At 40.7% G+C, this 12,974-nt stretch overlaps 1 protein-coding gene across 1 annotated transcript in view; it reads right to left on the bottom strand.

Moving 5' to 3' along the window:
- Positions 1–6,457: 6,457 nt before the first annotated feature.
- The window catches only part of LOC103806802 (transcriptional repressor protein YY1), a gene marked incomplete at its 5' end in the record, with an annotated part of 15,282 nt that continues 8,765 nt past the window's right edge, over positions 6,458–12,974 (bottom strand). The window contains 3 exons of the mRNA XM_009079509.1: positions 6,458–6,911; positions 8,607–8,765; positions 11,193–11,253. Coding sequence (XP_009077757.1) covers positions 6,729–6,911; positions 8,607–8,765; positions 11,193–11,253 — 403 coding nt within the window. The remainder of the gene's footprint in view (positions 6,912–8,606; positions 8,766–11,192; positions 11,254–12,974) is intronic.

Raw genomic sequence — 12,974 nt, 5'->3', positions numbered from 1 at the left:
ATTAGTGTTGTCCTTGCTAATTGCAGAAATGGTTATCACTAATGGAAACAAAAAAAGCTGACATAATATGCACAGTAATACATAGGATATACAGTAAAAGCTTTTCTGCTTATAGTTTATTACCAGTTTTAACTGATTTGACCTAAAAACTGATTTTATCCTATACAGGTTCTTCAATAAATAAAGTGAGAGCAAGGCAAGGTCTGCAGTGAAAACTAATACCCTACAGATTTGTATCAATGGAAGAAAGGCAAATTTAGTGTTCACAAAACATTCCTCAGGTCTATAGAACTTCACAGCTAACACAGTCAATAGTGAATGATACCAAGAAGAAATTTCTTGCTTATATTTTACTACGACTGTTTTTTCTTACTGAAAGAAACTCTGCATTTTTCACTGACAGTACAATAGACTTGTACCATTTCAACCATAACCACGAGTCAATGGGTTGAATCCAAAAATTATAACAAATCCTCACTTCATGCTCTGCACTGCTGGATAAATGCATCAAAATAGAATTGTTGCTAGAGTGATTTGACTTGGCCAGATTGAAGTTGGTTTGAAATAAAATGAGTATTTTTTTCTCTACAACCTGATCTAGTTGTCTTAAGCAGAGATTTATAGTAGATCATACCTTTCCCCTTGTGCACTGAGGTATTCTCACTTGAGGAAGAATCTCTAACAGGTACTTTTGAAACAAATAAACTTTTATCTTTAATTTCCTCCAGGCAGGTACCTGTTTCCCTGCCTAACTTTCCTAACTGAGAGACTGTACACATTTTCATTTCACCATCTGGAAAAAATGGAGATGAAATTCCCTATCCCCTAACCTGTGCAAGAGGCAAGAACAAAAACAAACATTCTGACCACACAAGAGGAAAACCTGAAGGCTTGCCATAGTGTGATTCCTTACAATCTCTTTCCAAACCCTTTGAGGCCCTGGGAGTCACTGGATTCATACAAATCCATCGGAGGTTCAGTCCAAGCAGCAGTTAGGACTGAAAAGTGAAAGATTCTATATCAAAAACCAAAACCTTCTGGTTTGCTGAGGAAAAACGTGTTGAAAAATAAGTCAAACCATAAACTGCACCATGCCCCACATGGGGCAGTCGAAAATTTTGCAAACTCAAATTGCAACTGGCAATACTAGTGAGGCCCTTGCCAAGCATCTCACAGCTCTGAAGGACACCTGACCTTAGGAGCTCTTAGACCAAAACACTAACCAATAAGGCAGTTTTCTACAGATTTGCCTTGCTGAGATGAACTTTAGCTGAAGTACATCAGGACATATCTGCTCACTGAGCTTATTTGTGTATGGATTTTCCACTAGTTAACAAGGAAACCACCTTACCCCTCAATTGTTACATGCTCTATGATCTGTCTCCAAAATATTCCTGTTATTCACAAACAACACCCTGAAATGTACCTTCACTGTGGGTCTGCTCCAGGGAGAACCAGTCACTTGAGATCTTCTATTCCCTAAAAAGCAGCAATGCAGGACTCCAATGCAACAGCTGTCTCTGCAATGGCCTTGCACACATTATGAATCATAGAATCAACCAGGCTGGAAGAGACCTCAAAGATCATTGAGTCCAACCCTAGAGCAGCAACACACTGAAGCAAAGGAGCCTGGAATTTTTAGGAAGCCACTACTGAAGAGAAGTAGTTGTGTTTTACAGGTCTATCAGCTAACCAAATAGCCACTAACACCATGTCATTAGATTTCCACATCTCTCTTTTAAAAGACCAATATTTGATGTATGTATTTATGACCCATGTCACACTCAACAGTATTTAGCCTATTTTCACTGCTTTTAATGAACACACAAGTACACTCAGAGGTCTCAGAAACCAGCACAGAATTGTACTTCTTATTCTTCTGCACTGACGTGTGGGAAATTTGCTCTTTTACACTGGCACATTCCAAGTCTGCCAAGGTCCACCGAGCACCACAGGACACCCCGGGCACACTTGACCTCGCTGGGGCACCCTGACACTGCCACTGTCTGCTGGTCACACTGCAAACTGGTAACTCACTGCCATCTCCTGGCAAATTCTGTACAGACCGAAACAAAGCACTGCCTGACACGGATGCTGTGTAGGATCAGCCTGATTAGAGAGAAATTAAAAACTACAACAACACTTAAGTGGTAGCAAGAGAAGCACCCAAGAATCCTTAAGGATGGCACAGACTCTCTGTCCCTTTCCCTCCCTCTAAAATTGCCCAACATTTGGGCAGAACTTCAGGCTTGCTCGTGAGAGAACTTCCAGCATACACAGGAGCCTGGTAAGAACAGCAGCTCACAAGAGTTATCATGTGCACACTAACAAGCAATACAAGGTGTAGTACCCAGCCCAGTCTTAGAGCTTCTCTGTTAGGCAAAAATCACAGAATTGGAAAGCCCTGAAACAAGAGTTGTCTAAATTTCAGTTGCTGTTAAGTGATCTTATTAATCTGCCTACAGCAAAAGGGTTTTTTTCTGCTACTTTAGGGGAAACCTGAAAAATTCACATTAACTCTTCTATGGAATCTGACACACTTGCTCCAAAAGGAAATTCAGTATTCTTCAGACCATTTCATATAAGAGATGACTGAGAGTACACAGAAACTTTCCTGAGCTGGTTTATTTCAGGCAAAGAGAATGAGACTGAGGAAAGTATCACTGATTAAATTACAAGCCAGCAGCCATCACTTAGCTGTAAAACCATCTTCCCACTCTTGCAACTACTGAATCTCATGATAATACAACCACATACAATCCCACTCAACTTTGCTTCTACCTTTGTGCATCACCGTGCAGATGTTCCTACTCCTTGTGTTCTGCCAGCAGAGTTGCACACCCTCTGCCCCATCTCTCTCCCATTTTCTTGCTCTGGGACTTTTCCCAAGTCATATTTTCTAACTATTCCATTTACACAACTGTGAACAAACATACTTGGGCTGAAGTTTCAACTTACTTTTATTCCTGCCTGCAAAATTCACACGCAACGTTCAATTTTGAAATCCACCCCAGGTTCTCCTCCACAGCTTTAAGCACCACAGGATCATTAGTGAGGTACAGCTCAGTGCTGACACAAACACTGTTGACTTCCCTCCTCGAGCCAATGTCACACAGCACTTAGGAGTCCTGTCCAGATGGGAACCTCCTCATCCTCAAGTGCCATCATAGATGGCACATTACAGACCAACCAATGCCAGTAACAGCTGCCACTTGACCCATTAGCCTTCCTAGACCCATTTGTCTAGCAGACCTGACAAAATACCAGTTTTTCTCCATTTCTTCAGGGCATTAAGGAAACATGTTTTGAGGAATACTGTTCAGCACACACTGGCCTTCAGTTTGTTAGTAGAAAGACTAATGAGCCCCAGAATTTCCAAGGCATGCACTGATGAACTGTGCTATAAGCACTTGAATGCAGGTGATGACCAAGTGGGAACAGCTGTTGTCACCACTGTCCTGTCTTTTCATCTCGCGCTCTCAAGGGATTAGCTTCCTGCTAATTTCTGCTAAACATTTTAAAGCCTCAGTAATTTTGCATTTTCTGGTAATTATTACTTCTTTTGCTTTGCACCTACTGTGGAATTAGTGGAGGGAAAAGATCTCCATCTGCCTTTAAACCTACATTGCTGCTGCTGAGATACCTTGTTAGAATGTGTTTAGTATTTGGCTTGATTTGTGGCCACCATGGGGAAGAAAAATAAAGTAAAATTGTACTACCTCAATTCAACACTGAACCTCTTCAAACAGATAACTAAACTCAAGTGCAAGTTCAGCTGAGGTCCTGGCATTGTTTTCCTAAGGATTTATTCACTGAAGTGCTTCAAATCTCAATTTGTGCTCCTCCTCCAACCTCTTCAAGAAAAACACTCCACAAGTAGTAGGTGCTTAAGTTCAGTTTGTCTTGTGTTTACTGACAGACCACAAACAGCTAGAAAGATCTGTGTAAGTTCTACCTTTTCAAAATTGGTCTGAGTCCAAAAGACACACAGCTACAGAGTTTACCTCCTTTCAGTGTGACAGCAGCAGAACCAGGTTAAGTGCATGATAAAATGAGCAGTAGAACACGTACGATGAGCAAGCAGTGAAATCTTTTGCCAGCTGTAAAACCACTGGCTCCATTTCTGCCACCCTCAGCCTCTCCTCCCCTTACCTGAACTTGCTCACAGCTCGGTGGTGTAACACAGGAACTGCTGGACAAGTAGACTGGCAATGGTGGCTTCAAAGGCAACTCTGCAGCTATTCTCAAAGCCTGAAAAAACTTAAGGAAACTCTGGAATCAAGTGAGCTTTAAGAACAAGGTGTGGCAATCATACTTTAAAAGCTTAAATAACTTATAGAAGCTGTTCAGTGCAAGTATTTATTCATACCCAAGATGGAAGGAACTACTTACAAAGCAAGACCGACTAAGTGTTGCTACTTACACTCAGGAGTGTATTGAGAGCTACTGATTTGAGGCCAAGGTGGAAAGTTCCCTCAGCACTCAGATGCATTATGACTAGAGGCAATACCAGTTTCAGTTCCCAGTTGTTCCTCAAATAAATATTTTACATGGTTTAGTTGCAAATGTATGTTCAAGGATGAAATATTGACATCTTGGAATTCAGTCGAGTGGGTATGACACAGGAAAGGAAACTTCTGTGCAAGCCCTAACACCATCACAGATATTAAGAAAAAATATAAGGTCAGTTAGAACTAGACTGAACTCATTTTATTTCCTTCCAAAAAGAATAGACACTAATTTAACTGTATACAGAATTTAATTTAACTATAACTATACAAGTTTCAGTATATTGTCCTGTTCAAAAACTGCTTATATATAGAAAAGAAAAAATACTGCCAAAATTCTAACGCATACTTTACAATTAAATGCCCCAACCTTCTTTCTACCCCTAACAACCTCAGACTAGAGTTGCAGTGTTCAGATTAACTCCATGCACTGATGACAATTCCCTCAGTCTTAAGTGCAGTTTCCTTATTACTCATGTTTTTTTCCATTAGCACCAACACTGGACTCAAAATTCAGTTTTACAGTATGAGCAATGCAAACTTTGGATGAACCTTGTGAAAACGGAATTCAGGAAAAGATTAACAACAGTTTTTACTGCATTAAAATATGTTACATGCCTCTGAAAAATAACTTATGCATTTCTGTGCATTTTCTTATGTTTATTCATATGTCACATTTCACTAGAGTATCTGCAAAGTTCTTTCTTTGAACATCTGAACAAATGATTAGCAACCACTCTTGGTTAGACCATCAAAACTCAACTCCAAGTTCTCTGAGAACTCCAAGTTCCTATTTTGAATCCAAAGGTCACCAATAAGCTTCCAAGAATTTTCACCTTTATACTCAAGTCAAAGTTAGCCAAAAGACAATTTTCTTTTTTTTTCCCCCTATTATGACCATTCAACTCTGCCATTCCTCCACTTCCTAGGGTGTGTTAAACCTCCAAGATTCCTTAAGCTGACTAAACAAAGGTGCCTGTTTAGTTATTCACTGCATTGTTTTACCTAGCTGCTGTCCAGGCACACTGAAAACTCTCCACTACACTGCCAGGTCTCCACATCCACCATTCCAGTTACTGGAATTCTAGGCCACTCAAAACCAGAATTACAGTCAGCAATTCTGTTGGGATATACCACCTGACGTGGCATTATGGAATTGCATCACAAATCACTGTAATTGAATGCAAAGTAAAGGAAACTTGAGTTTATTTAGCTTCCAATTTCTGGGAGGTCAAGAGGAACTAGAACTGCCCTGGACAACAAAAGAAAATAGACTGTGCTTACAGATATTTTTCTGCCAGATTCTTTCTTTAGGACCACTGTTTTATTGTTGCCCTTTCTATTACATGGGGGGATGTACATATTATCAGGTGTTAATAAACGGTCAGTGCCTGTACAATACATTCTACAACTGAGCACCACTTTCCGTAACTGAACAGGCGAAGAAATTACACTGAACATCAGCATCTGGCAGTATTTCTCCAAAAAAAGTGACTAAAATGGGTTTAAATTGATTAACACTATTAAATCACATCTAATATTTGATACTACATGATTTCATTACAGCTATACGATACAATTATACAAAATGTGTTAACATCAAAGAATACAACCAAAATTAAGATAGCAAACAAAACCTATATAACTTTTTTTTTCTTTACAGGAAAATACTTTTGAAGTATGCATGTAACTGCCCATTCTTTTAAAGAAAATCTACCGCAAGCAAGTTATCAACCTCCAGAAGATCACACATAGCATTACTACGCATATCCCCAAAAAGTGTACAATATGCACACTTGGAAAATACAAAATTAAAAAAATTGTAAGCAACAGGTGAGCTCCATATTTATAAGAATGTGAAAACAAGTCCAATTTTAGCACTGTTGTAGAAAGAATTGTCTGTTTTTTTGTCTGCTTTTCTTTTGATGCCAGTTCACCAGCTGGCCCGTCCGTGTTCTTGGAACGGGGTTACAGAGCAAGGCAGAGCATCTTAGCAACGTCACCTTAGAGTTGGTTTTGTGTGGATTTGTTGTATTAATTTTATTTTTTTTCCTTTTTATTTACTACTTATCAAAACGTGTCCTTTAGCTTTGTAGGGTTCTTTTTATTTTTTTTTTAAAATTCTTTCCTAGAAACAATATACAAAGGGGAGGCGTATTTACTTCCAATTCATTTTCCTGCAAGATGTTTTTGAGTTCAACAACTTTCTTTCTCCAGCTTTCACTGGTTGTTTTTGGCCTTAGCGTGTGTTAAGATGTGAGATTTCAGGTTAGTTGATTGCGCAAACTTCTTATTGCAGCCGTCGAATGGGCAAACATAGGGCCTGTCACCAGTGTGAATTCGCACGTGTGTGCGTAAATTGAAGTCCAGTGAAAAGCGCTTTCCACATCCTTCAAACGTACACTGTGGGGAGGAAAAGACATTCTCTGTTAGCTGATGACACACTGATCGTTTCCGGCGCTGATTAGAACAATTAGTTGTCTTGAAAAATCACAAATATGAAGGGACACACGCTGAGTGATCATAGGGAGAGGTGTCTGCATTGTTTGTGGACTGCACTGCAAGAAATACTTCTGTATGTGCACTGAAGGATACTATGTGTAGTATGCATACAATAGTATCTCTGTTTTCAAAGAGGGGAATAAGTCACTTTCAGCTTGAAAGCAAATGCTGTCACTAAAAACACCTTCTCTGCATCTGAAACAGGATTTTCATAGAATCACAGAACCACCAAGGTTGGAGGAGACATCTAGGATCATCCAGTTCAACCATTAACCTCTCACTGCTGGAACCCCCAAACCAGATCCTCCAGCACCAGATCCAGGTGCCTCTGAAACACTTCCAGGGATAGTGACTCCATCACCTCCCTGGGCAATATCCCAGTGCCTCAACACCCTCACAGGGAAAACATTTCTCCTCACATCCAATCTGACTCTGCCCTGGCTCAGCTCAAGGCCATTCCCTCTAGTCCTCTCCCTGCAGCCCTGGCAGGACACACATCCCCCACCCCTCTCCAGCCCTGGCAGGAGTTGCACAGAGCCATGAGGTCACCCCTGAGCCTCTTCTCCAGGCTGACCAAGCCCAACTCCCTCAGCCGTTGCCCATGTGCTCCAGCCCTTTGCTGCCCTCGTTGCCCTTGGCTGGACTCGCTCCAGTGCCTCAATGGCCTTTCTAAAGTGAGAGGCTCAAACCTGAACACAGCACTGAGGTGTGACCTCCCCAGAGCTGAGTACAAGGGGGAAGAGAGATGACACTGTACTACAGAACAGAAACAAGTTTTCACCTCAGAATTTCCCCTTTTCAGTGATAATTTGCAGATTTGCTCATTTTACCTCCTTTAAGGTGGGCTTGAAATACAAAGAACAGCATGTTTAGTGGTAAATACTTACATCTACCACACAGCTGATCCAGTGTAAGCATCTAAGTCAATGCTGAGGATTACAAATCAATTCTCTAAGATAATTTATTTTTAAAAATTGTCAGCAAAAAAAATAACACCTCTCAAATACATACTGGAGAATATAGATGTGCTCAAGACTATGAACAGCTGTAAAGATTTATAAGGAGTTTCATAGGAAGAGGACAGGGGACCTCTGGTGGCAGAAGCCCACGTGACTCAACATGAACAGAAAGAGATTCAGTGACTCCTATCATTTTCATGAAAACTGATCAACACCTGCTACTGAACATGAGTAGCCTGAGTCAACTAAGCAAACAGCCTCAAGTCTCAGTTCTCCACAACTGCTAAGCTGAGAAGATGAAGAGAAAGAGACATTCTCTTAATTCACTAGTAACTGCAGAGAAAGAGACATTCTCTTAATTCACTGGTAACTGCAGACTTCATTCTGAAAGTGAGTAACTTTACATCATATCTTCAACGGTGTATCTCATGTATAGACAACTTGCAAGACAAGTCCATGGAAATAGTCAAATAATAGCCAAATTAGCTTAAGGAGACTTCCAGTTTTAAAGGTGTTCATTCATGGCCTCAGCTGATTTTAAACCACCCATCCCAACGTGCTATGGAAGTCAGGTTAGTTACAGCCTACACTTGTTCACCAAACACTGGTGGCACTTCTGCCTGGAGGTTCAGCATACCTGAAAGGGTTTCTCTCCGGTGTGCACTAGCTGATGTCGCTTTAGTTTCGAGCTCTCCACAAAGGCCTTGCCACATTCTGCACATACGTGTACTCGAGGGCCATGAGTGTGCAGATGCTTCCTCATGGCAGAGTTGTCCCTGAACATCTTTGTGCAGCCCTTAAAAAGAACAGTGAAACTCAATTAGTAGATAAGCTAGTTCTCACAAAGAAGGCTTTATCTGCTACAGTACAGGCATTCAAAATGCTTTTATATCCTGCTTACTCTTTTAAAAGTTGGCCCTGAAAAGAACATCCCTCACATTTAGCTTTAAAATGCAGAACAAGAAAACTAATCATTTGACAAGCTGACAAAAAAACCCCAAAACACAATCCCAAATAAAAATTATAAAAATACCCCAACACACTCCTCACTTAGTATTACGAGTCATGAATAATAGGAAGTCTCATGGAAAAGATGCAGCTCTGACAGAAGCAAATGAATAAATCAAACAGAAGCTGCATCTGCAGTTTCAGGGGAAACAAACAAACACAAACAAAAAAAAAACCAACTAAAAGAACCCCAAAAGACAGAATGATAGTTCATGGATACCTATGGTATATTCTTCAGTGTGCTACATTCCATGTACTACAATATAAGATATAGTCTCTAATATACCAGAGATTTTTCTCTAGCACCAATTTGTCTGTGCACCACTCCCATCTCCCAACATTCTTTCCTATTCCTGCTCTGTCTTCCTCATCTCTGAGAAGAAAAGGAGCAAGAGGGTTTCTAACACATACCAACTTACAGAAACTTGTCCAAACTGGCAGCAGCAGACAGATCACTCTCACCCTGGGATACAGAGATTGCCACTGCTGCTGCAGTTCAAACCTACAAAATGATACTGGCCAACTGAGTAAGATGGGAGAATCTTTAGAGTTAGTGCCAACTCATTCTAAAACCACAAGATACATCAACTCAGGTACAGCATCAGAAGTCGTGCCCTGCTGTCCATGCTGCATCGACCCAGGAACACTACTTTTGATTCCAGCAGTGACCTGGGGCTCTCTAACTCATCTTTCTACACCTTTTTTCTACCTTTCCATGACAATCAATAGACATATATTGTAAGTTTTATAAATGTCTTCCTCAAGGTTTAAAACCCCTCATAAAATCTTATTAACAGCCATAAATTCTATTTGTACTACGAGTGATGCTGCTTGAACTTACATAAAACTAGTCACCAACATCACTGAGTTATGAGGCATAAAATTTAACAGCAGAACTTAAAGGAACATTAAATGCTAATCTTAAGTTCTGCAGTCTTCATCTTTTTTTCACCCCAAAACATTCCTTATTTCTTAAAAAAGGGGGAACTGTCACTTTCAGGGACAGTGCTCTCTTCAGGCACTAGAATTTGTTCGGCTAATTTTGAAGTGTTGTGCCATCATTTGCTGCACAAAGCAGAACTGAGTGGGGCAAAGCAGCACCAAAATCAACAGACCATCGATTTGGTTTGCATTTATCTCCAAGTCTCTGCTTGCCTCAGAGGAGCAGTTACATCTACAATGTTTTCCTTTGTAAAACTGAAGTCTTAAATGCACAAAGCCTACGAACACAAGAAGATAGAAAATGGAAGGATAGAACACTTTTCTCCCCCCCCAGTCAGATGAAGTTGAGGCTATGAAAAAGTAAATCAAAGAGATGAAGGCAGCATTCCTTGGTGCTGTGAGGAGTGACTGTTCCTGTACCCCTGCATACTGTACAACAATAAAAACATGACACTTGGAGAACTGGAAATCAATATAAGCACAAAGAGGAATCCAGAAAATTCCTTACACCATGGCTGTCAGCAAGAAGCCTTCCATTCATGCTCTCTAATGGGCACTATTAGCTCTCTGCCCTGATTACTTGCTTAGCCTCACACTTATCTAGACCAGAAGTCAGCAAGATTGTGTTTTTTTCGTTAGAGGCTAAGTCAGCTAACAGAAGCACTACAAAAGCTGGAGAATGCAGTAAAGCCAGATGCTGCCAATCTAGTGACTGACAGCATGGATTCAAGACAGAGGTTTCCCTGCTGCCTGTGGTCAGAATCAGATCTCCAGGATGCCTCCCTCTGTCTTTCAACATGATGCACCTTCCAGCTCTGTGCAACGTAATTCAGTCTTCCAATAAGGCTGACTTTGGCATCTGCACCAGAAATTGCTGATTCCTGATCTAGACTCCAAATCTGTCATAGTTTCCAAGCAGAGGATATATAGATCTTAGGAACGTACTTTGAACAGCTTTCAGAACATTCTTTCAAGTATGTATTCTTGGGTGTCGGGAAATCACAACAGTAAAACCAGCATGTTAGGGACTGTGCATCATGGTTACCAGAAGATTAGGGATGTACTAACCTTAAGACAAGGAATGGGAATAATATATTATTCAGTGAAAGGTTTTTAAGGAAGCCTCTCGAGAACAATAACTAAAATACAGTTAACTGAGTGTATAGTCTATTAACAGTAAGATATTTTAGTTATTCATTCTCAAGAGGAAACAGCAATACAAAATTCTGATCTACAAATTATTGACTGCTCAGAAGCTGAGCACTTCACTTACTTTGTGAGGACAAGCTATCGTTCGTGGAGCATCATCTTCTTTAATTTTCCTTGGTTTCATTCTTAAAGATAAAAAATAAACAACAACAAAACATTAGTAGAGAAACATTAGTACACAGCTCTTCTCCCCTAAGTGTCTACAAAACGAGCCCATTTATCCCACAGTATTCTATGTGTCAGTAGTACCTGGTTTAATATTTTCAAAACCTTTATCGGTATAACTTAGCATTGGGAATGTTCTGCTTTTCCAGAAGGATCCCTCAAGTACAGAGTAAGACACTTAATACTACCTTACTAATCCTCAGAATATGTGGAAATAGAGGTTTGTTTTTTCCTGACTTATACTAGTTGTAATTAGGAAGTGTTCTCTGAAAACTCTGTTTTTGTTGTGCCAGTATCCATGTGGCCCATTCAGCTTCATTTCCTCTCCATCCCTGCACTATGAAAGAGAGAAATTCAATTATTCTGCAGTATTTTCACCACACAAGACTTCAGAAGAAAACTCTACAGAAGCAGAGAATCTACACAGACAATGTAGGTATCCACTACAACCACAGAAACAGTAATTATTCATAGAATCACAGAATTTTAGGGTTGGAATAGACCTTATAAATCATTCAGTCTCAACCCCCTGCCCTGGGCAGGGACACCTCCCACCAGAGCAGGTTGCTCAAGGCTCATCCAACCTGGCTGTGAACCCTGCCAGGGTTGGGGCAGCCACAGCCTCCCTGGGCAACCTGGGACAGTGTCTCACCACCCTCACAGGGAAAACTTCTGCCTAATACCTAACCTAAATTTCCCTCCTTCAATTTGTGCCCATTGCCCCTTGTCCTGTCCCTGCAGCTCCTAACACAGATCCCTCTGCAGCTTCCCTGGAGCCCCTTCAGCTCCTGGAAGGTGCTCTGAGGTCTCCACACAACCTTCTCTTCTCCAGGCTGAACAGCCCCAACTCCCTCAGCCTGTCTCTACAGGGGAAGATGTTCCAATCCTCTTATCAACTCTGTGTCCTCCTCTGCACTTGCTCCAACAGTCCCACGTGTTCTTACTTTAAGCTACTGTACACACAGATTCCAATCTTGGCAACTGACAAACAATCATCTGTTCACTCTTGGTCACTGACAGGGATTTTCACCTTTACTTTATGGGTGCCACTAATCTCCACTGACTACATAAGAAGACTAGAAAACTATTGCTTGTATGTGTTAAGGTCTGTTCACATACAATCAGACTCAGTACAAAGAACAGTGTTGTCATAACCACCCCGTATGGGAATGTCAGAAGAACCAGATGTGTGACACTGCTCTGGGGAAGAGCACTGCACTTACCTGCAATGCTGTCTTCAAAAAAATCATAAAGAAAAGACTTATCCCCACCCAATGGCAGCAGTAGGTAGGTGTAAATAAATGCATCTCATACGGCTGGAGATTCCCTTAGGTAAGCAGTGTGATTTTGCACATTCTCATGAATGACTTTTCCTGGTAACATAGTACAAGACAGTTCTGTCTGACCAGGTGGCTGCATATCACATCTAAGTTAAACAAAAGGCTTTCTGGTGTGCTCTCTAATCTCAATTATACAGAGATGAATGGCTTAATGAAACAAAATTAAACAAAATAATTGGAATTATCAGAATCACTGTTCTTAACATTAAGAAGGAGAAGTGTCTGTTGCTATCCCAGACAGTTTTAATCCCTGTGAGTTCAGTTCCTGGAAACTGATACAGGAGAACAGGGTTAAGAGAGGAGACTTCCAAGCAGTGCATACATGCACTTTTTTATGTTTA

Source organism: Acanthisitta chloris, unplaced genomic scaffold, assembly GCF_000695815.1.
Source record: "Acanthisitta chloris isolate BGI_N310 unplaced genomic scaffold, ASM69581v1 scaffold36207, whole genome shotgun sequence".
NCBI classification, from domain to species: domain Eukaryota; kingdom Metazoa; phylum Chordata; class Aves; order Passeriformes; family Acanthisittidae; genus Acanthisitta; species Acanthisitta chloris.
Note: the sequence above shows the minus strand (reverse complement) of the source record. Positions and strands in the feature narration are given on the sequence as shown.